At 45.6% G+C, this 24,910-nt stretch overlaps 1 protein-coding gene across 2 annotated transcripts in view; it reads left to right on the plus strand.

Annotated features, from left to right (window-relative positions):
• Positions 1-24,910, plus strand: part of LOC137374922 (multiple epidermal growth factor-like domains protein 6) — a 355,699-nt gene that overhangs the window by 255,178 nt on the left and 75,611 nt on the right. For both annotated transcript variants that reach the window (XM_068041513.1, XM_068041514.1), the window contains exons 6-7: positions 9,595-9,717; positions 17,532-17,657. In XM_068041513.1, coding sequence (XP_067897614.1) covers positions 9,595-9,717; positions 17,532-17,657 — 249 coding nt within the window. The remainder of the gene's footprint in view (positions 1-9,594; positions 9,718-17,531; positions 17,658-24,910) is intronic.

Here is a 24,910-nt window from a genome sequence, read left to right on the forward strand (position 1 = left end):
GAGATCAAGTAGGTTTTTCTCTCGTGTTTTTTTTTCTCTCACTACCTACCGCAGGCCCAGTCTGGCAGCCATGTCCTTCAGGACTGGGCCAACTCAGTAGGTAGTGGTACTACTGAGCCACTCTTTGTGATGGACATTGAAGTCCCCACCCAGAGTACATTCTGTGCCCTTGCCACCCTCAGTGCTTCTTCCAAGTGGTGTTCAATATGGAGAAGTACTGATTCATCAGCTGAGGAGGGGGCAGTAGGTGGTAATCAGTAGGAGGTTTCCTTGCCCCTGGTGCCATGAGACTTCATGAGTCCGGAGTCGATGTTGAGGGCCACTCCCTCCCTCACTGTATATCACTGTGCCGCCACCTCCAGTGGGTCTGCCCTACTGGTGAGTCAGGACATGCCAATAGAAGGTGATGGAAGTATCTGGGACATTGGCTGAAGGGTATGAATCTGTAAGTATGACAATGTCAGGCTATTGCTTGATTAATCTGTGGGACAGTTCGCCTAATTTTGGCACAAGTCCCCAGGAGTTATTGAGGAGGCCTTTGCAGGGTTGGCTGGGCTGGGTATGTCTTTGTTGTTTCCAGTGCCTAGATCAATGCCGGGGGGACTGTCTGGATTTATTCTTCTTCAGCCTTTTCATAGTGGTTTGGTATAACTGAATAGCTAGCTAGGCCATTTCAGAGGGCAGTTAAGAGTCAACCACATTGCTGTGAGTCTGGAGTCACATGTAGGCCAGACCAGGTAAGAATGGCAGATTTCTTTCCCTAAAGGACATTTGTTAAACGGACAGGTTTTTATAATAATCTGGTAGTTTCATGGTCACCATTATTGATACTCGGACTGAATTTTTGGGCCCCACCAGGGGTGGGAATGGAGTTGGATGGGGCCCATAAATGCTGGTGCCAGCCATGTTCACCAGAGCGGAGGGGAGGACAGAATTGTGATCATGCCCGATCCCTGACTATAGTCAATTAAAGTGCTTGAAGAGCTCATTAAGAGCTCGTTATTGGTGGGGGGTGGGGGGGGTTGTGGGCGGGGTGTGTGGGCGGGGTAGTAGTTGAGAGTTTCACGGGGGTGCACAGGCTACACATGCTGTCTGGGGAAGATGAGGTGATGGAACACAGCTACAGAGTGGGAAGCCAGTCATGCCCACCCAGTGAATTACCCCGGACCCATAAAAGTTTAAACTGCGCAGAGGAGAATTCAGCCGTTGACAAACAGGTGCCAGGGAGAGTGATAAGTAAGTGCTCGGGCAGCACAGAGTTGTCACCCTCCTGGCATCACGGGGGCATAAGAGCAGATGACAAGGATGCCAAGGACAATTGGGCAACCAGATGAGCGCAAGGAAGGCAGCAGCTGGCAAGAGGAGCACGACTCTCAGTTTTTGGGCCCAGTGGCGATGAGGAACAACACCCTCCATAGGAAGGGCAGAACCCTGGGCATCAGGCGGGCAGGGGAGAGGAATAAGGGGCAGGGAAGGCACAGAGGCCATACCCTCAGCTAGCTGGTGAATGACCGAGAACCAGTGCTGCAGGAGACTGTGACTCTCCAGGCAGATGGTCACAAAGATCTGTGCCCTCGTCGCAGAAGACTTCACATCTTGCAGCATTGGTTGCCATGCCCTGCCCTGCCAGTGGCTTTCCAAGTCACTGTGTCCTTGAACCTCTTTGCTTCTGCTCCTACCAAGGATTAGCTGCGGACCTTGGTGGCATCTTGTAAATGGCAGCACACCACTGCATCTCACTGATCACTGATGCCCTATTTGCCAGAGGTGAACAATACATTCATGACAGATGAGACCTTGGCAGGGGCACAGGACAATGGGTTTTGCCACCATCACTAGATTATCCCAGGTGCAGGGCATTATCAGTTGCACCCATGTGGCCATCAAGGCACCCATTGATAGGCATGTGAGATTCATCAATAGGAAGGGATTCCACTCCCTTAGTATTCAGTTGGTCTGCGACCACAACAAGAGCTTCCTCCATGTGTGCGCTTGCTTTCCTGGCAGCTGTCATGACTCTTTCATCCTCCAGCAGTCCAGGCTGCCGCAGGTCTTAACTCCACCTCCAAAGGCCATGGATGGATCCTAGGGGAGAAGGGATATCTCTTGAAGAGATGGCTGCTCACCCCTCTAAGAGAACCCCATAACGAGGCACAGAGGGCATACAACCAATGCCAACTGCTCACTCGGACGACCATTGAGCAGGCCATTGGCTTTCTCAAGTCCTCCAGTAGATTCCTGCAAGGGTCACTTGGTCCTGCTGCACAGAGGCTCCCACCATTAGAGGAGCCAAGGAGGCTGATGATAAAAGCAACCTGTGAGAGGTGGCACCCTCATCCTTCTCCGTGACATCCTCAGCCCTTGGGCGCACAGAATGGCTGGAGGAGGACACCAGCTGGGGCACAACTGGCCTCCACTACAAACATCTCTGTGCCACCAGCACCACTGACTGGTCCAGGCTTCACAGTGTGGCATGCATCCTGTGGATGTCAGTGCGCATTTCGTGCATTCCAAGTACTGCCGCATATGGCTCTGAGATTGGACACTCTGTCAACAGAGGAGCTCATGTGCTCATAGCCCTGATCCATTTTGGCACACAGGAGCTGGATGGACTCCTCCATTTTCAGCCCATGACCCCACACTGCATCAAGGAGCTCTGTGACATGTGGGAGCACAGCCCCTGCTGCTGTTCTAGGTAAAGCCTCCTTTCTTGTAATTTCTGAGGCCCTGCATCTGTGCTCAGCTGAGCAGGGCTGTGTCTGTCCTCCCTCTTCCAATGGGAACTGCCCACATCTATCTCTGCCCCGACACCTCCTCCTGCACACTAGTGCCATACTTCTCATCCATTGCCACCCTATCTAAGTGCGCACCAGGACCCACTGAGGTGACAGTATCTGCACTGGTGGACAGTGTGCTTGTAAAGTGTGACAGTACTGCTTCGGTTCCGAGGTGTTCTTCTCGGACCATGGAGGGAGCACGTGTCATGGGATGGATGTCTTTGGTTTGCTCGAAACTTGTTGGTCTTCCACTGCAAAGAGCTGTCCACAGCAGAGTGTTGCAGACCATTCCACGGTCCAGGACTCCATGCTGAGGGATGCACTAAAGCTTAGGACAGCCAACGCAAAGGCTGAACGGGAAAGTCTAAGGCCTTCTCACCAGAGAATACCGAGGGTTGGAACCCATGTAAAACCCCTCGTGATGTGTATTTGACATGAAATGTATATTGTAAATATAAGCTGTAATTGTAAGTGTAGTGAAGCATCTCAGAATGCCGCATACTGTATTGAAAGAAATTGAACTGTACTGCACTTTATGTAATATCAAATTTGAACTGTTATGTTAGATACTTATAAAAGTTTTATGAATAAAGCATATTTTTGGGAAAAAATACCGTGGGAGTCAAGAGGAGATCATAAGAGCTAGTCTAGGACAGTAGAAGATGCAGCAGTGCTGAGGCTACCCTATCAGTGCTTGGCAGGGTATTGATGGGGTGGAGTGCACTGTACCCCTATTGAGTGCATTGCCCTCTGTAATCACCATATCCACCATGAATTCCCATTTCGCTAGGGCGAACTTCCTTCTTGTCCACATTCCTGTCTATTTGCATTGCTGTGATCATTTGGAAGTATGGCACCCCTCTGTCTGTTCGCACCCTTTCTCGAGCACTGGGTACCCATTTCTCCTGCAAGACTAAAAGAGAGTGTGATAAGGCATCTGCTCCTATTCATTCGAAGCTGCATGTTTCAGTGGTGACAGGTCCTCAGCAGCAGTCTGGCTCCGAGCCATTCTGACGGATGGGTAAGTGCCCTGGGCACACACCCTTCCCATGTTAAGGAGCAGCATGTGCCCTCAGGCTCCTCATGTGGTGTATCTGCTGGAGGGCACATGCCCAGAGGCCTGACTTGAGGGTTGGAGGTTGCACTCACCTTGCCAGAGCATATGAGGCCATTGAACCTTTTTTTGCACTGAATCCAGGATTACTTAACGATTACTGCTGACAGTAGCTGCTATCTCAACCCAGGCCTGCTTTGTTGGTAAGGGTGGCCTCCACCTGCCACCCTCTGGGAAGAGGACCTCTCTCCTCTCCCTTGCAGCCTTCAGCATTACTTCAGGGTTCTTGTCAGAGAACCAAGGGGCTGCCCTGGTCCGGGCGCCAGGCCTCCAGCTTTCCTGCGACATCATGGGAGACAGCAATCCAGGCCAAGGCTCAACCCCAATCTTCTCTGTGCCCCTTCACCACTGGCACAGCAGCCACAGTAATGGTTGCCGTGGGGAGTTTAAATCGGGCCTGTACATCATCTGGTCCATCTCCATTCACACCCCGATGGCTACGAATTGGCCGCCGAACCCGCCTCCAAACTAATTAAGGCGTTGTCTCCATGAAAATCATGACACAATTCTGCCCTGCCCCCGGGGTGGGAAACGAAAGTCAGCACTGTTTCCAGGTCCCGAAGCCACACCCAATCTGAAAGTTCAGCCCTTAGGTTTTTATTCCAGATTTATTTATTTAATTGAAAGGATTATATCTGGTGTACACTGTGTGCATCTTTCTGGAGCAATTTTAACACGCTCTCCCCTTGTGGAAACAGGCAGGGGTCAGTTAAATTGGGCTGGAGGAATTTACTCACTGATTTCCTTCCCTGATCTGACCGGCTGCAATTTTACAATATGGGCGGCAAAGTACCCACCCAAAGCCAGCGATGTTCTTCTTTGAATATGCATATTGGGTTCTGATGCAGTATTAGCTTGAGGCCTGAGCAGGAATTGCTGACTTTTCTTGGTTGGTGGTCCCAGGGCAAAAGTGGCCTAGAAAGTTCAGTTTTAATTTTTTTAAATTTCCTTATGGCCACCCACAAAGAAACCTTAGGCTCCCCTGCCCCAGGCATCTTCCACAGTCCCTGTCGGATCCTCCTCCTGAAGACGCTTAGGGCTGTGGACTGTTCCAAGTGGATCTGGAGGTGGCCTTCTGAAGACCTATTTTAATGGTCTAGCAGCCACTTCACACTGACTTCTCGACCATTTCACTTGAGAGGTTGGTCAGTGGCATGTTAATGAGACTAGGCCATTAAAATCAGCAGAACCTGACTGCTGCCAATCACAGATAGGTCAGCCACTCACAAGGCTGTATTCCAGCACGGGACTTAAAGTCAACCCCTCCATATCTATTGATGAAAACATTAAGGTCTCACAAATAGCAATCTAACATCAACTAGGTAATTTTGTTTTTAGTGATGTTGGTTGGGGGTTACATCTTGACCAGCAGACCAGAGAGAATTGCCCTGCTGTTCACAGACTGACGGAATCGTCTTTGAAATAGTGTCATGGCATGTTTTACGTCCACCTGAGAGGGCAAATGGGGCTTCTGTGTAATGTCTCATCCAAAGGATGGCACCTCCAGTATTGCGGCCCTCCCTCAGTACTGCACTGGAGTGTTAGCCAACATTATGTGCTCAAGTATGTGGAGTGGGTTTCGAACTGGAGGAAAAGTAGAGGCTTGGCCTACTCGCTAGATACCCCTTTATTATTATTTTTATAAATCTCCCTTAACAGGAAAATGGTTTGTCTTTTTGATCCATTTTGGATACGGCTATATTATTTATCAATGCACTGATGGTCCACTTATTTAGAGCTGTGATTCACCCCTATTGTCCTGGTTCCCAATCCAACTACTCACAAAAGCTCTGCACTGAGGAGAAGGGGAAACAAGTTCTGATCTTGGCAAAGCAGCAGTTTTGTCTCTGCACAGCAATTAAAAATAAATAAAAGGATTATCTCTGCAGAAAGTTGGATTGCTGCCCTCTTTTGTGACCTCATCAAATGGTAACAACCTGAGATCTGGCGACACAGTTGGGAAAGGCAGTACACAGAACACTTGATTATCTGTGTGGTCTTTTTCTATGCTGTATCATTTTATGCATCTAGGAGCAATACAGAATCAGTGAATTATTGCTGAGCTGGTGTTTGAGATGCTATGACTATCCTCAGTGCCCCGAGCTAATGAGGGTATAATTCAGTCAGGCTCCTGCTTCACATCACTGTCTAATAGTTGCCAATAGAAATTCAGCATAGATCAGACTCAGCTGGCTTGCCCTGCTTTGGCCAATATCCATATTTGCACAGGTAAAGTGACCATTTCGGTGAAGTACACAAAGGGGGACAGTACCCATGAACTTGCCCCATTATGAGTCAGTGCTTTTGATGGAGGATGGAAAAATACGGATGGAGGAAATGACACAGTAACAACAACAGGCACACACAGCGGCAAACGTCCTCATAAATATTTCGGAGACTTTGGAAAAGCAAAGACAAAACTGACAGCAGTTCAACATTTGTGTCGGTGAGTGACAGGCTATGAAAGCAATGGGCAGACGGAGGATGGGCTTCACGCGGTGCTCCACCATTCGAGTAGATGAATTGCATCATTTTATTTCCTTTACTAAGTACAGAAGGTACCAAATATTTTTCTGACCCTCCAGGCTTTGTTTTCATAAAGATAGTTTCCTTTTCCCTTCTGTTTGTATAAGCTGAGTAGAAAGCTCCTCAGGGCTTTTCCTTCGGAGCTTCTGTTGCTACATTCCCAATCAAAATAAAGGCTGGAGTCAGCAGCTTCCAGAGTTTTGTGCTCTCAATTCCCTGCCATTATATGCTGGAATTATTTTACTTCGTGTTTTAGCTTTGACTCTTTCTGCAGCTTTCAAATGGGTTTAGTTGCTACTGATTTTACTCTTTACCCACTCAGGTGAGTTACAATGTGAAAGGTGCACTAATGTGGTATTTCAGTCACCCAGCAGTGCATTCTTGCCCTTTTGATTCATTTTTTTGTTCTCTCTGTTTTGGGACAATGTCAACCGGAAGTAGCCATTACTCTTTTTGAGATTCTTATTAAAGGGCTGGAGAATTTTGTACCCATGAACCCTATCAACATCTGTTATATGTAAAATATATATATCTCCAACACAGAAGTCCTTGAAGCGGCCAACACCCCCAGCTTATACACACTACTGAGTCAGCGGCGCTTGAGATGGCTTGGCCATGTGAGCCGCATGGAAGATGGCAGGATCCCCAAAGACACATTGTACAGCGAGCTCGCCACTGGTATCAGACCCACCGGCCGTCCATGTCTCCGTTATAAAGACGTCTGCAAACGCGACATGAAATCGTGTGACATTGATCACAAGTCGTGGGAGTCAGTTGCCAGCATTCGCCAGAGCTGGCGGGCAGCCATAAAGACAGGGCTAAATTGTGGCGAGTCGAAGAGACTTAGTAGTTGGCAGGAAAAAAGACAGAGGCGCAAGGGGAGAGCCAACTGTGCAACAGCCCCAACAAACAAATTTCTCTGCAGCACCTGTGGAAGAGCCTGTCACTCCAGAATTGGCCTTTATAGCCACTCCAGGCGCTGCTTCACAAACCACTGACCACCTCCAGGCGCGTATCCATTGTCTCTCGAGATAAGGAGGCCCAAAAGAAAGAAAAAAGAAAGAATATTCTCTTATAATATCTCCCAGGCTGCAAACTGCTTTCACATGTGCCAAACTGTAACAATCTCTGCGCTACCCTGACCTTGCATATAGTGCATGTTATTTACAGCTCCGACATTAAGGAGAGGCCATATCAGATGCAGTGTACTCCTCACTGTAACACACATGGTTTAGGGTTCATTCTTTAATGGGATCCAGTCTTCTAAAGTGCCCACACATCTCTATATAATACTCACCTTGCAGTCATGCACACCGCCCCCCCCTCCATCCACCTGCCAAGAATGAGGCATATTAATTTTGTCATATGAACATTGATTTTTAACTGTTGCTGGAGCGAGGAAATGACTTGTTGAACAGATCAGCTGTGGTTGGAAAAAACATTTGCATACTAACAGACGGTGCTTGGAGGGACAAAGGGGCTATTGCCTGCTCCAATTTAACCCACAATGGACTTTGAGCACCAGGTATTGTGTGTAAGAAGAGACATTCCAAGGTCAGCTAAGACAGAGAATCCACAAACAGACGTGGTCAGACCAGATTGGCAACCTGGTTTTTTTTCTGAATTGTGAAAAGATATTGAACTCAGAAAGAACGTTTGCTCCTGGAGTGAGAAGACCTCTCCTGTCTGCTCCCATCTCTTCTCACAAGCCTCTGGACCCACTGAGGACACATGAACTTCAAGAGAGAAAAGTCTCCTACATCGAACAAGGTTTTAGAAGAATACTGGCCCCAACAAAAAGCAAGACCTACCTACAATCAAGGACTCTACTGCGATCTCGAAGAACAGTAACCAAAACCATCTTCAGATATTGCCTCAAACTTTTCCACTTTATCTCTTCTGCTCTTTTCTGTCTCTATCTGCACGTGTATATCGTGTCAAAGGTCTGCTACCTGACCCGAACCGTGTCGGGTTCAGGCCGGGTTGGGTCGCTCTTCCGGGTCCGAATTTCGGTCTTGGGTCTGGTCGGGCCAGGTCCGGGTCGGACACACACCTTTTGCTCTGCTGGGAGGAAAAGGGAAATTGAGTAAGTGTCAAAGTTTAAAAAGCCTGCCTGAGCTGGGAGTCCAGGACATCAAGGAGGGAAACGTGCATTTGGATGCCACAGACTGAGTCTGCGCAGTGAGCGTCTCTATGACGCCATCGTACTCATGCTGCAGCTTCCTTCCATTCCATCCATCCATCCAAAAGTGGTAAGTACAGTGAGTGCACTATGGTTGGGTTGGGCTTGGGTTGGGTTGGGCTGGGGTCATGTTGGGGTTGGGTCGGGTGCGGGGAAAAAAATGGAAGGACTCGGGCCAGGTTGGGCTCAGATCCGATGTGGTTCTGTCAGGTTCGGGTCAGGTTTTTTTTCCAGACCTGAGCAGGCCTTTATATCACGTATGCATGCCAGCATGGGCGTGTCACGTATCCTTAGGCGTTAACCGAATTAGAGTTTACGTTTAATAAAGTTCAACCTTTTTTCTTTAAACCTAAGAAAACCTGTTTGGCTAGTTTCTTTGCCTTATAATTGGAAGTTAGTGAACAAGGATTCACTAAGTGGGAGCTAAATAAAACTGTGTGTTTAAAATAAAACCCTGTTCAGGTAAGACCAGGTGAAGGCTGAGAGGGAACCCTAGACCCCTTTCTCACCTGGTCGTAATAATGCTTTATATATGATATCTTCTGTCTTTTATATGGCTTCTATAATATACAATATTTGCCCTGTCTTTGCATAGTGTATTTGTACAGTGAGGACACCTTAAATAGGGACTTAAGAATTACAGATTCAATGGTGCCCAGCACAGCTTGAAGGGATGTTTTACTTTTGATCCTACTGTGCAATACATCATTCCCTGATGGTGGGGATTATTCCTAGATCTCTGGGTGATGCCAAGAACAACGTGAGTACAGCTATCTTCCGATTTTTTTCCCTCTTCGAGTCAGATAGACTGGCCTAATTTAGTAGGGAATATTTTAGTATTTCTTAGTGCAGCCTGCTGATTAAACACCTTGAAAGGCTACCAATTATTTATTTTATGGTTTGTTTACATTTAATACACCAGTTACTTTTTCCTCAAAAGATTATTATGCTCTGTTCCCCCAAGCCTGAATATTTATTTTTCTGTTCCCGTGCAGATGTTAACGAGTGCATTGTGGTCAACGGAGGCTGCCAACAAAGTTGTGTCAACACCCAAGGGTCCTTTTATTGTGAATGCGAACCTGGGTATAAGATCCACGCAGATGGTCGCACATGCATTAGTAAGTTTGCACATAGATGTACGTTACACGCATTATCTGGTCTGCTGACCCCACTGTATTAAACTGAACAATTGCTTTGAATACTTCCCCCTCTATTCATGCAGTTTCAGAGGCCAATAGCTGACCTTTTGCCTGTAAATAAACATCGTGAGAACGTTAAAAGTGCAACTTCAGAAAATTTTTTTCCTCTTTGCTTTCACTCTGACCTGTTGGCCTTTTTAGGAAACATGTGAGAAGATAATATTTACAAATTTCATTGCGAGGTTTATTGGTAATGTTGGAATTTTAGATAACTGCAATGTTTAATATTCAAATTGCTCATGAGATAAAATGTGCGGAACTGGGTGTTCTAAAGGGCACTTTACCTACATCTGTCTAGCAGTGCTATATTTGATCAGAGAATGCTTGATTGGGAGGGTGAGTCTGGACTTGTTCTATCTCCCATTTTATATATAGGAATCACATTAGATGCCCACCAGTCCTCTGCCATTATTGCCTTTTCTAATGAATTTTTATACATATGTAGTAGTGCCTCTGCTACCCGAACTTCTTTTGATATGTGTGGATACAATTGATCTGGATCAGGGGTTTGATCCTTTCTAATTTATCAATTATCTCCCCCCTCCTTCTACCTTAAATGTCTTAATATATTTTTTGATCTTCTACTGTCATGTCCACCATGTGTTGTTTGTCCTTTAAGGCAAAGATAATCCTGTCCTTCAAAGATAACCATGGGATGTTTGGTACAGTTCCAGTGGCTACGTAGGTTACTGCTAAGGCCAATCTGCAACGGGAAGGTTCTGTTGGAAATAGGGCAGGATACTGCAGACAGTTTAATTTTGGGTGAGCTTCTGGCTCGGGATTTCCTCTCCTTGTATTTTCTCTCTGCCTCTGATACGCGCTTGCTTTGGAAGGAGGCTGCACACTTTTTTATTTAATTGCACTCGGTGCAGTGATCCTGGGCGAGCTTCTCCCAGGACGCGGGGTAGATATCAAAACTCCTAAGCAAAGCCTTCAGAGTGTCCTTGTAGCGCTTCCTTTGACCGTCATGAGAGCACACCCCAGACTCAAGCTCTCCATAGAAGATTCGTTTTGCTAAGTGAATTTCAGGCATTCTGGCTACATGACCAGTCCAACTGCCTCCTTATGGTGTGGCTGCCTGGCATACCAGCTTGGGGGAGCACCTTATTGTCTGGTATTTGGTCCTGCCATCTGATCTTTATAAGCTTCTGAAGGCAGCTCAAGTGAAAGTGGTTGAGCTTCTTGACATGATGCTGGTACACAGTCTAAATCTCGCATGTGTAGAGCAGAGTGGGCAGGACTATTGCTCTGTAGACTTTCAGTTTGGTAGGCAGACTTATGCCTCTTCTCAGACTGATGTGTGAAGTCTGCTGAAGGCTACACTTGCTTTGGTAATTCTTGCATGTGTCTCGTCATCGATATAGACAGCTTGAGAGTGTTTGCCGCCGAGATAAGTGAACTTATTCGCTGCCGACAGGTTCTGGTCATGGACTGAAACCTTGGACTCGTGGTAGGGCTTTCCTGGAGAAGGCTGGTACATTACTTCAGTTTTCTTTGTACTGATCATAAGGCCGAGTTGCCACATGCATTGGAGAACAAGTCCATGCTACATTGCACGTCCAGCTCCGAACCGGCAACTAATGCACAGTCATCGGCAACAGGAAATCACAAAGTATGTCCTTGGTTCCTTGCATTTTGCCTGGACTCTGCTCAGATTGAGCAGCTTCCTGTCCATGCAATATTGGATTTCAATGCCAAGATCACCATCGTGGCAGGCATTGGAGAGCATGACAGAGAAAAACATGCTGAAGAGAGTTGGTGCTGGTATGCAGCCCTGCTTGACCCCATTTGTAATTGGGAATGGGTCACTCATTAACACTACCAGGGACAGCAATTTCTCATTATGCACTGGCGATTGAGCGATCTCTTGTTACTGCTGATTTCAACAGAATCATTTGCTATGTGCTGGCAAGTACAGTGGCTCCCTTTAATTTGCTCTTTTTAATTATTCTTCATTTGTTTAACCCTCATGTATAAGTAATAAAGTCTCTTCATGCACAGGGTAAATTCACTGGATTTTATGTAGGAGGCGGTACTCCCGGTGCCAGGCCAAAAAGTTGGGGGGAACCACACCTCTGCATTTTCTTTGACCCCTGGAGTGATCCTTCGGTTTTTTGGGGTCAAAGTTTAAGGAGGGGGGATCCCCGTCCCTTTAAACACTTAATAGGGATGAGGATCCCGCCCCCAAGAGCTGCTGCCCAATCACAGGGCGGTGGCCACTGTCAGTACTGCAGAGACCTCGGACCCACGCCCAGTGATGGACCCCCAGAGAAGAGGTAGGTGAGGTGGGGTCGTTAGGGTCAGTGCGGAAGACCCTAGTGAGGGGGGTGGGGGAGGCATGTGGGCGTTCGGTCCAGGGGGAGGGGGATCCCAGAGGGTACATTTGTTCCTGGTGGCGATCATCCGTGGGCCACAAATTGCCCACAGAGGAGGGACCCCCTGCACAAGCCCGCAGGGAGTGCGCCTCGTTTTCCAAGGTGTCCTCTCCATGTGGTGGAGGCGCTGGTAAGATCCCAGCGGTGGCAGAAAGAGGCCTTTATTTGGCCTCTGGATGGGAATGCCATCGTCAGCCTATCCCGCACACGGGTGAAATGTAACCGGGATTCCCAGCATCGGGTTGTGGCGGGTGATTCTGCCCCGATTCTCCGGCCTGGCCGCACCGCCCGCCACGAAACACGGCGTCAGGATGAGCATAAAATGCAACCCACTGTTCCTTGAAATTTGGAAACTTTGTTGATGATTTCTTCCTTACCCACACCCAACTACCCTAATCTCTCACTACTTATCATTGGCTAGAGTGATTCTGTGTAACAGATCATACAAATTGTGAACCATTATTGTCTGCCATCAGGAAGTGATATATATCATCAAAATAATATAAAATAATACAAAATCATTCAGTGAAATAATAACCCAGCAATATAATTTTACATATTAGTTAATGCATAATAACATCAAATAGCAAAAATAACTAAATAGTATGCAAAACATCAAAATAATGCAAAATACAATCAAATAATATATATCATCAAAATAATATAAAATAACAAATTCACTGTGCGAATAATAACCCACCAATATAACTTTATAACATAAATAATGTAAAATAGCACCAAAATAATATAAAATAATTCAAAATAATATAAAAATAGCATCAAAATAATATAACAACTTCAAATAACATATATCATCAAAATAATGTAAAATATCATTAAAAATATATAATGCCATCAAAATAATACAAAATAACATTAAAATAATATAACAACTTTAAAAAAAGGTTAAAATATGAAATAATATCTCTAATGTTAAAATACTATCCGATTAGAACATTATATTGATAGAACATAATATCTTAAAGAATGTAGAACATCAAAATGATAAAATATATAAAAGTAACAAAAATAATTTAAGACAATATAAAATTAATATCTTAATATAAGAGGATCCCTTTAACATATGATAAAATAATATCTAAATAATATCAAACAAGATCTCTAACAGAACATTATAACTTAAATAATAATATCTCATTACATTAAATTCTATCTTCTATTAATGAGCCATTGTTTGGTGTTATTTAACATTTTATCTTAAATAATAGCAATGTCTCATTAATATACCATTGTATCCTTAATAATATCAAACAATGTCTCAATAAAAATAGAAAGGAAACAAAGTGGTGATGAATGGTTTTTTTTGGACTGGAGGAAGGTTTATAGTGGAGTTCCCCAGAGGTTGGTATTAGAAGCACTTTTCTTAATCTGTATTAATGACCTTTACTTGGGTGTGCAAGGCCTAATTTCAAACTTTCCAAATTACACAAAACTTGAACTGTGTGGAGGATAGTGATAGATTTCAAAAGGACATAGATAGGCTAGTGGAATGGGCGGACATGTGGCAGATGACATTTAATGCAGGGAACTGCGAAGTGATTCATTTTGAGAGAAAGAATGAGGAGAGACAATATGAAATAAAGAATACAATTCTAAAGGGGTTTTTTAAAATTCTCTCTTGGGATGTGGGCATCGCTACCTAAGCTAGCATTTGTTGCCCATTCCTAATTGACCTTGACAACTGAGTGACTTGCTAGGCCATTTCAGCGGGCAGTTAAGAATCAACCACATTGCTGTGGGTCTGGAGTCACATGTAGGCCAGACCAGCTAAGGATGGCAGATTTCCTTCCCTAAAGGACATTAGTGAACCAGATGCGTTTTTACAATAATCGATGGTAGTTTCATGGCATCATTACTGAGACTAGCTTTCAGTTCCAGATTTCAGATGGTCTTGGGGTATATGTGCATAATTCATTGGATGTGGCAGGGCAGATTGAGAAAGTGGTTAATGAAGCATATGGAATCCTGGGCTTTATAAATAGGGGCGTAGAGTAGAAAAGCAAGGAAGTTATGGTGAATCTTTATAAAACACTGGTTCAGCCTCAACTGGAGTATTGTGTCCAAGGCACAGTGGCGCAGTGGTTAGCACCGCAGCCTCACAGCTCCAGTGACCCGGGTTCAATTCTGGGTACTGCCTGTGTGGAGTTTGCAAGTTCTCCCTGTGTCTGTGTGGGTTTCCTCCGGGTGCTCCAGTTTCCTCCCACATGCCAAAAGACTTGCAGGTTGATAGGTAAATTGGCCATTATAAATTGCCCCTAGTATAGGTAGGTGGTAGGGAAATATAGGGTCAGGTGGGGATGTGGTAGGAATATGGAATTAGTGTAGGATTAGTATAAATGGGTGGTTGATGGTCGGCACAGACTCGGTGGGCCAAAGGGCCTGTTTCAGTGCTGTATCTCTAAATAAATAAAAAATAAATAAATTCTGGGCATCACACTTTAGGATAGATGTAAAGGCATTGGAGAGGATGCAGAAAAACCTTGTAAGAATGGGTAAAATGGAGAAACTGGGCCTGTTCTCCTTAGAGAAGAAGATTGAGAGGGGATTTAATAGAGGTACTCAAAATCATGAGGGGTCTGGAAAGAGTAGATCGGGAGAAACTGTTGCCATTGGTGGAAGTATTGAGAACCAGAGGACACCAATTTAAGGTGATTGGAAGAGGAAGCAATGACAACATGAGGAAAAGCAGCTCGTGGTTTGGTTCTGGAATGCACTGCCTGGGAGTGTGTTGGAGGCAGATTCAATCGTCACTTTCAAAAGAGGATTGGATAATTAGCTGAAAAGAAAAGATTTGCAGGGTTATGGGGAAAAGGCGGGGATTGGGACTCGGTGAATTGCCCTTGCAGAGAGATAGCATGGACACGACCAGCTGAATGGCCTCCTTCTGTGCTGTAATTTTCAACATGTGACTAGGTGCGAGTAGTCCCACTTTATGCATCACCAATAATTTGTTATATGCTGCTTGGTCATGGTAGTGTTACATTCTGCCAGTGCAATAAGGATGGTTAATTAATGAAGTATTCTGTTCATCTTGACATTCAGACAGTTGCCTCACTCCTGATGGCAGAAATTCTAAGCAGCACAATTTCTGTACAAACATTTAACACACCTGCACTACATTACTTTGTGTACTACTTTTATACAGACATTAAGGGCTGGACTTTGAATAGGCCATGGGGTCGGGAGCCGGTGTGGATACGATTTAAAATTCACGGCCTCGGAGGGCATCTCTGGAACCCAATGTGTTTGGGACAGTCTGCAATGTCAGGCTTGTAGCGGGCAGGGGGGTAACTTTGTTTTTTTGAGGATGACATATTTTTGGCCCACAGGGATCTTGTGCCAGCCCAGCCCAGGACACTTTTTTTGTGTGAAAGAACTGCTGCCTCACCTATTCATTCTCCTGCCCCTCTTGAGGAGCTGCCTGCTCTCCTCGGCAAGGCAGTGGTAGCCCGCAACATGGCTGCCGCCGGCCTTTGCTGCTGGCACCAGGCGGGCAACCCTCACCTCCTGCAGATGTTTGGCACCACTAATTGGTCAGCAAGCTTGCCTCCTGCCCAATCAGGGCATTAGCATTTGAAGATCGCGGCTGAGGTGTGGGGTTGGGACCCAGAAGTCATCCAGACATTGGGTTCCTGACCCTGTTTTGAAAATCCAGCGCTAAATCCTTTGGTTATTTTTTACATGGGCCATATCCAACTTATCACATACCGCCTGCAAAATCTTAAATTGGGAGCAACGACTGTAGCAGAAATTTTGCACAGGAGGCTTAGGTTTTCTGATCTTATTGTCAAGAGTAACCCATTCATTTAGATGGGTAGCCATTGGCATTATAATTGGAAAACCTAAACCACATTGTCTGTCATATACAGCCCATTCACCGCTGTCTTACTGTATTTAATAATCCTCACTGAACCTGTACAGGAGGTCAGGTTAGGCCTCTAAGCCTCTAGGCCGAAAGCCATAACTGAGCAGTCCTGGTAGATTTTCTTGCTTTTCAGGCCCTTTGTGTTTTTTTTGCTAATCCCCTAATGCTGTGATCCCTATCTCAGATCTTGATGGATAGGTGTTAATTTGAGTGGCAAGTGCAAAATGCATTGATGGCATCCCATTCTTTTACACAGTAGGCTGGAGATGTGTTTGCTGCAAAACAAACACCAAAGTTTTTCTTTGGAAGAGAATTGGGGAGTGAGTGAATAAGGAACTTTACCTCAGGGGGGGAAAAAAGCCTAGATTTTTCCACATCATTAAACAAGCAGCACTTTGAAGCTAAAAGGTCACAGACTTATTAAAGGCAAGACTGGCATTAAAGTTAAACTGTTGTTATTTAATGCTGTTTCTGCTTAATCGCACCTTAGCGTGACTGCTTTGAGTGGATGTTCAAGTCTTTGGAAAAATGAATAACTTTCAGATAAACCTAGAGGTGAAGAGATGCTCTGATTAGCAGGATCACTGTTGTCTGCATTGAAATGGGAACATGAATTACACAGACAGTTCCAGTCACTGTTTCTGTGCTGACCATTTGTTTGGTGCCACTTATATTGGTACTTTGACCTCATTATACCTTCATTCAAGCTGTCCTGCCACTTGATTCCACAATCTTAATAGCTTTAATTACTTTTTTAATTGTTGCTCATTTTTCATATACACGCTCTCAGTGGTTTGGGATTGATTTTCATAACCCTTGCACCAACAAATGCACTTATTTGAAGTGTACATGCACAGGAAAAAGGGATACTGATCTGTAATGGTGGATCTCTGCCCTATTTATGTTGTTAAATGGGGATGGGGGCAGAGAGTCTGCACCTACAATGTGTGTTGTCATGACAGTCATTTAAGTGAGGTGGGAATGAGCATTTCTGACCTTCTCAGCTCATTTTCCTGTCTGCTCATTGGCAGAACACATATTTAGAGGAACTAGAAAATGGCTTTTAGGTCCTTCCTCTGAGCCCAAGTCTGGTCAGATGGTTATAGAAGAAGAGGCAACAAACACAGAAGTACCCATAGGAAAGTCCCAGGCCTTATGGCTGCAGTTTTTGTACAGCAGCCAGACGGTCTCAAGCACTGCAGCCTGACAGACCTGCAGCAGTAGCTAATTTTCCTCACTTACGGGCTCTAGGTTTTTCCAGTGGTTGGGCCTCTGGCTGGAGTATGTCTGAGCCATTTAAGATACCTGAACACAGATATATGGGCAGGTTTAGGTCACGGTGAATGGAGTGAGCTTCAGTTACTCTCTACCTGCCTAGTGTATAGGGGTCACGAGATAGTCAGTACCAATGTGCTTACAAAAGAAAAGGATTTTAAACCTTAATTTGTGTTTTCTATTTTGCAACCTGTTAGCCGTCAACTCCTGTTCCATGAACAATGGTGGCTGTGAGCATGAGTGTGTGCAGATCAATGAAAACCACTACCAATGCCATTGTCGACGGAACTACCAACTGAGGAGAGATGGGAAGCACTGCGAATGTAAGCCATGAGTTTTACAGTACTAAGCAGGGATGATCGCTGTATGCAAAAGTAGTGCTGGGGTTGGATGAAGGAGGGTTGGAATTCTAGCATGCCATCAAATTATGGAGGTGGGGGAAGTGAGGGCAGGGCAGCTTCAGTCCCATTCTGAACCTTTGAAAATTTCCAAATAACATCTTTTAAAAGACTTCTTCATGCTTATCAAATGATCATATAAGCATCAAGGCAGCATTTGACAGAGTATGGCATCAAGGAGCCCGAGCAAAACTGGAGTCAATGGGAATCAGGGGAAAGCTCTCCGCTGGTTGGAGTTGTACCTAGTGCAGAGGAAGATAGTTGTGGTTGTTGGTGGCCAATCATCTCAGCTCCAGGACATCACTGCAGGAGTTCCTCAGGGTAGTGTCCTAGGCCCAACCAGCTTCAGCTACTTCAATAATAACCTTCCTTCAATCATAAAGTCAGAAGTGGGGATGTTCGCTGATGATTGCACAATGTTCAGCACCATTTACATCCTTAGATACTGAAGCAGTCTGTGTAGAAATGCAGCAAGACCTGGACAATATTCAGGCTTGGGCTGATAAGTGGCAAGTAACATTCACGCCACACAAGTGCCAGGCAATGACCATCTCCAACAAGAGAGAATCTAACCATCTCCGCTTGATGGCATTACAATTGCTAAATCCCCCATTATCAGCTCCAACAACACTCAAGAAGCTCGATACCATCCAGGACAAAGCAGCCCACTTGATTGGCACTCCATCCACCATCTTAAACATTCACTCCCTCTACCACCGACGCACAGTGGCAGCAGTGTGTGCCATCCACAAGATACACTGCAGCAACGCACCAAGGCTTCTTAGACAGCACCTTCCAAGCCTGCGACCTGTCCCTACTAGAAGGACAGGGGCAGCAGATGCAAGGGAACACCACCACCTGCAAGTTCCCCTCCAAGACTTGGAACTATATCGCCATTCCTTCACTGTCACTAGATCAAAATCCTGGACCTCCCTTCCCAACAGCACTGTGGGCGTACCTGCACCCACATGGACTGCAGCAGTTCAAGAAGGCAGCTCACCACCACCTTCTCATGGGCAATTAGGAATGGGCAATTAATACTGGCATGGCCAGCCACGCCTGCATCTCCATAAAAAAATGAAACAAAAAAAATGATACCCCTGGTATCTACTGTACTAACTAACCCAAACATTCTGAGCAGTCAAAGTGAGTGTTTAAAAATAGAAGCAGTTTTTCACAACTATAAGTCTAACTTAGACTGAAGGGAAGAATGATTCCTCACTCTGCTGGATCCTAAGCTAAATGTGTTTGAGCAGTAACAACCCGATTCACAGTGGGTGCGGATCATAGATCTGTATCCCGGGGGCAGTCGATGAAAAGGAAAATTATTGAGAAGCAGCAGGAAATGGGAGAATGTGCACTGTACTGACAGCCCTTCCAGAACACTGACCATGTTTGCAAAGAGAATGAAGGAATCCACCTCAAGTATGAGTGTGTTGATGTTGCCAGGCATTGCAATGATGTCTTCTGGCATGGGTAGAGTGGTCAACTCTATGGAACATCAAATACAGCAATCACATGCAGGCCTTGAGCATGACTGTGCAGACTTGGGATCCCAACACATGTCTGCTGCCTTAAATTTGATCACTGATACTTTAACCTTTACCTTAAAGTTCCTCACTGATCTGGCCTAAAGTGCTGTTCAGCTGAATAGTAGCAGTGACCTGCAGCTGGCTCACGAGAGGGACGACAGCTAAAGGGGACACAGAAGTGGGAAATCCATTCAAAACACTTCCACTTCTCATCCGTTGCGCTTTCAACCCCCAGTCAGTACCTGACATGTTGGCTAATGTCCTGGTGGCTGAGACTGCCCCTGTACAGGTGTAGGTGGAGCAGTCTTTACCAGGGCCCTCATCAGCTCCAAAACCTAGAGGATATCGGCCAAGAGCATTTCAACAGTCAGAGCAGGGACCTGAGCAACCTGCCTCTATGTCTGCTTAAGCTGCAGGGGTTGCACCATGTAGGAAAAGGGAGAATAAAGCTTTGCAGTTGCACATGGGTGTTTGAGAAATATTGTGAATTTTCTGTTCTTTGATTCAATCACATAAATGTTATTCTTTTGCACCACTTTCCATTCTTGCCTGTTCTTGGTTGCTCGGTGCCAGGTCATATTTGAACTTGTTCGGTGATGAATGGGATAATGAATTGAACAGGACAAATGGGGGATGCGCAAAGGGTTGTTGCAGGACTGCTTTGTGTCAGTGGCATTGGTGGGACTAGTGGGGAAGAATAGCTCTGACATCGGTATAGCCTAAGTGAGCCTTGCATTAAAAAGATCATCCCTGGTATCCCAGTTAACAATGTGAGTAGCTGGTGGTGCATTGCCCTCATCAGCTTCCTTGTCCTCAAGTCCCTCATCTTCCTCCTCCTCCTCCTCCTCAGAATCATATGACGAGGATCTGCGCTCTGCGCCTGGTACCTCCTGAAGGGCCAATCCTGGTGTGAAATGTTGTGCTAAGCACAGCACACCATGACCATTCTGGGGACCCTGGCAGTTGCTTACTGAAGGGCACCTCCAGATCTGTGCAGGCACATTAAGCACATCCTCAGCATGCAATGGCTTGCTCAATCACACATCTGGCGATGTCCTGCACCTTTGGGAAGCCAGCCAGAGATGCAAGTTCAAGTGCCTGCTAATTCTGACTGGCGTCATCACAGGCGAAGTTCATATAATTGGCAAACAACCCACCAGTCACCAGTTTTATGCATTTGTGGGCTGCCGATTAAGAGATCCTAGATAAGTCACTGGCAGAGCTCTAGAAGAATCTGGAGGCAAAAGCAGTTGAAGGCAGTGTTGACTTTGACAGTAATAAAAACAAGAAATGCTGGAAACACTCAGCAGGTCTGCCAGCATCTGTGGAGAGAGAAGCAGAGTTAACATTTCAGGTCAGTGACCCTTCATCAGAACTGGCAAATATTAGAAATGTAAAAGGTTATAAGCAAGTAAAGCAGGGGTGGGGCAAGAGATAACAAAGGAGAAGGTTTGACAGTCACTGCTACTGTGTGGCCACAAGGTCCAGCAGGCAGCAGGTTCTGTTCTAGGAGGCTGCAGATGTCTGTGACCACCTGACGTGACAGCCTGAGCCATCTGAAACACTACTATTTAAATATGTCAAGTAAACTCAGCTTCTGCCTGTAGTCTCTGTATTGTGGGTAGTGCCTCCTGCGAGCTACAGCCCTCTGCTGCTTCAGTTTCTGCTGTCCAGACATAGGTCTCTGAACAGCAGACTGCTGCTGGTGGTGCTAATCATATTTCTCCTTGTCTAAGGCCCAATCTAAGGCAGCCAACGTGCAACCCAACACGAAAGGAAAATACTGCAGATCTTGGAAATCTAAAATAAAAATGGAAATTGCTGGAAATACTCAGCAGGTCTGGCAGCATCTGTGGAGAGAGAAGCAGAGTTAACATTTCAGGTCAATGACCTTTCATCAGATGATGTGATAAAAGGTCATCGATCTGAACGTTAGCTCTGTTTATCTGTCCGCAAATGCTGCTCCTCAGTTGCGTTGTGTTCATACCTTATTTTAACTGCCGAGTTTCAGGAAGCTCGGAATGAGCTGTTAAATTTGAAAGTGAGTTGAAATCTCCCTCCAATTCAGCAATTAGCATATATTATTAGGCAACCCCCTCTACCAGGGGAATTGCGCACAAGTAGCCTAACTTGCTTTAGTTAGATCTGGAAGTCGGCGGAATGGAGCTGACTGCCTGACAGACTTGGATTTTCCCGGTTTTCATCACACTCTCACAAAATCCCTGAAAAGGAGCCTAGCAAGCCACCCAATTGTAAAGTATGGCCCTGAATTTCCCCGATAGCTCTGGCATTACTATAGCATAAGAGTGAAGTTGCGCCTTATTGACAGAGCTCTGTTCTCCTAAGTCCCGCTCCAAGTTAGGTGAGAGTGCCTGCCCTTGACATCAAGGCACCATTTGACCGTGTGTAGCATTAAGGAGCCCTAGTAAAATTCAAGTTAGTGGGAATCAAGGGGTAAACTCTACACTGGTTGGAGTCGAACCTATGGTTGTTGGAGGCCAATCATCTCAGCCCCAGGATATTGCTGCAGGAGTTCCTCAGGGCAGTGTCCTCGGCCCAAACATCTTCAGCTCCTTCATCAATGACCTTCCCTCCATCATTAGGTCAGAAGTGGGGATGTTTGGTGATGATTGCACAGTGTTCAGTACCATTTGCAAACCTTAGATACTGAAGCAGTCTGTACCTGCATGCAACAAGACCTGGCCAACATTCAGGCTTGGGCTGATAAGTGGAAAGTAACATTTCCGTGACACAAGTGCCAGGCAATGACCATCTCCAATAGAGAGAATCTAACCATCTCTCCTTGACATTCAATAGCATTACCATTAGAGCAGCACCAAGCATACCTCAAAATGAGGTGTCAACCTGGCAAAGCACCCATGCCTACTTGTGTGCCAAACAGTGTAAACAGCATGCAATAGACAGAACTAAGCGATCCCATAACCAACGGATCAGATCTAAGCTCTGCAGTCTTCCCATATCCAGTAGTGAATGGTGGTGGGCAATTAAACAACTAACTGGGGGAGGTGGCTGCACAAATATCCCAATCCTCGATGATTGCGGAGCCCAGCCCATCAGTGCAAATAATATGGCTGAAGCATTTGCAACAATCTTCAGCCAGAAGTGCCGAGTGGATGATTCATCTCGGCCTCCTCCTGAAGTCCCCAGCATCACATATGCCAGTCTTCAGCCAATTCAATTCACTCTGTGTGATATTAAGAAAATGACTGAAGGCACTGGATACTGCAAAAGCTTTGGGCCCTGACAACATTCCGCAAATAGTACTGAAGACGTGTGCTCCAGAACTTGCCACGCCCCTAGCCAAGCTCTTACCAGTACAGCTACAACATTAGCATCTACCCGCCAATGTGGAAAATTGCCCAGTTATATCCTGTACACAAAAAACAGGACAAATCCAACCTAATCAATTACTGCCCCATTAGTCTAGTCTTGATCATCAGTAAAGTGATGGAAGGTGTCGTCGATAGTGCTATCAAGCAGCACTTGATTAGCAATAACCTGCTCAATGATGCTCAGTTTGGGTTCTCCCAGGGCCACTCAGCTCCTGACCTCATTACAGCCTGGGTTCAAACATGGACAAAAGAGCTGAACTCAAGAGGGGCAGCATTTGACCAAGTATGGCATTAAGGAGCCCTACCAAAACTGGAATTGATGGGATTCAGGGGATAACTTGGCTGGTTGGAGTCATACCTAGTGCAAATAGAAAATATTGTGGTTGTTGGAGGTCAATCATCTCAGCTTCAGGACATCACTGCAGGAGTTCCTCAGGGTGGTGTCCTAGGCCCAACCATCTTCAGCTGTTTCATCAATGACCTTCCTTCAATCATAAGATCAGAAGTGGGGATGTTCGCTGATGATTGCACAATGTTCAGAACCATTCACAACTCCTCAGATAACGAAGAAGTCCGTGTAGAAATGCAGCAAGACCTGGACAATATCCAGGCTTGGGCTGATAAGTGGAAAGTAACATTTGCTCCATACAAGTGCCAGGCAATGACGATCTCAAACAAGAGAGAACCTAACCATCTCCCCTTGACATTCAGTGACCGTATGATCGCTGAATCCCCCACTATAAACATCCTGAGGTTACCATTGACCAGAAACTGAACTGGAGTCGCCATAATAAATACCATGGCTACAAGAGCAGGTCAGAGGCTAGGAATCCTGCAGCGAGTAACTCACCTCCTGACTCCACAAAACTTGTCCACTATCTACAAAGCACAGATCAAGAGTGAGATGGAATCCTCTCCACTCACCCAGATGAGCAAAACTCCAATAATGCTCAAGAAGGTTGACACTATTCAAGACAAAGCAGCCTGCTATATCACCACCCCATTCACCATCTTAAACTCATTCCACCACCGATGCACAGTAGCAGCAGTGTGTTCCATCTACAAGATGTACTGCAGCAACTCAACAAGGCTGATTCGACAGCACCTTCCAAACCTGCAACCTCTGCCACCTAGAAGAACATGAGCAGGAGATAAATGGGAACACCACCACCTGCAAGTTCCCCTCCAAGCCACACACCATCCTGACTTGAAACTATATTGTCGTTCCTTCACTGTCACTGGGCCAATGTCCTGGAACTCCCTTCCTAACAGCTCTGTTGGTATACCTTTTTTAAAAATTCTTTCATAGGTGCCACTAGCAAGGCCAATATTTGTTGCACATCCCTAATTGCTCTTGACAACTGAGGCCATTTCAGAGGGCAGTTCAGAGTCAACCACATTGCTGTGGCTCTGGAGTCATACATAGGCCAGACCAGGTAAGGACGGCAGATTTCCTTTTCTGAAGGACAATGTTGAACCAGATGGGTTTTTTTATGACAATTGATGAAAGTTTCATTTCAATTCCAGAGTTTTTGACTTAATTAATTGAACTTAAATTCCACCAGCTGGATTTGAACCCATGTCCCCAGGACATTAGCCTGGGCCTCTGGATTGCTATTCCAGTGACATTACCAATACACCACCGACTCTCGACACCACATGGACTGCAGCAGTTGAAGAAGATGGCTCACCACCACCTTGTCAAGGGAAATTAGGGTGTACGGTAAATTCTGTCCTTGCCAGTGACGTTCACACCCCATGAATTAATTTTTTAAAAGTCTCCTGCGATCCTCACTTGGATATATATTACCATTCCTTCATTGTCGCTGGGTCAGTATCATGAATTCCCCACCTAATACCATTGTGGAAGCACTATCACCACAAGGACTGTAGGGGTCAAGGAGAAGGACCAACAGCACCTTCTCGGGATAAGTACTGGTGGGCAATAAATGCCAGCATTGCTGGTGTTTCCCACATGCTGAAAACAAATGTTTCAAAAAGAAACTGACTGGCCAGAATAGGAAAGTTAGCAGAACTGTTATTCAGTTACAAAAGGAAAAAAAAAATTCACCACGTTGACTCAACATGCACATTAGCAATCTATCCCCCAATAAAGACAAACCTCCCTCCACTGTATTGCGAATCAGCAACCTTAAAATACATGATGATGTTCTGCTGTGTACCATGGTCCCTTCTGTGCTCTGGCTGCCTGATATTGAAGAATGTTCCATTAAGCAGTCACTTCAGTCACCAAGTAAAGTGATTAGAGTTTATTTACTTGTTTGTTTTCTAA

The sequence above is a fragment of the Heterodontus francisci genome, chromosome 11 (genome assembly GCF_036365525.1).
Source record: "Heterodontus francisci isolate sHetFra1 chromosome 11, sHetFra1.hap1, whole genome shotgun sequence".
In the NCBI taxonomy this organism is placed as follows: domain Eukaryota; kingdom Metazoa; phylum Chordata; class Chondrichthyes; order Heterodontiformes; family Heterodontidae; genus Heterodontus; species Heterodontus francisci.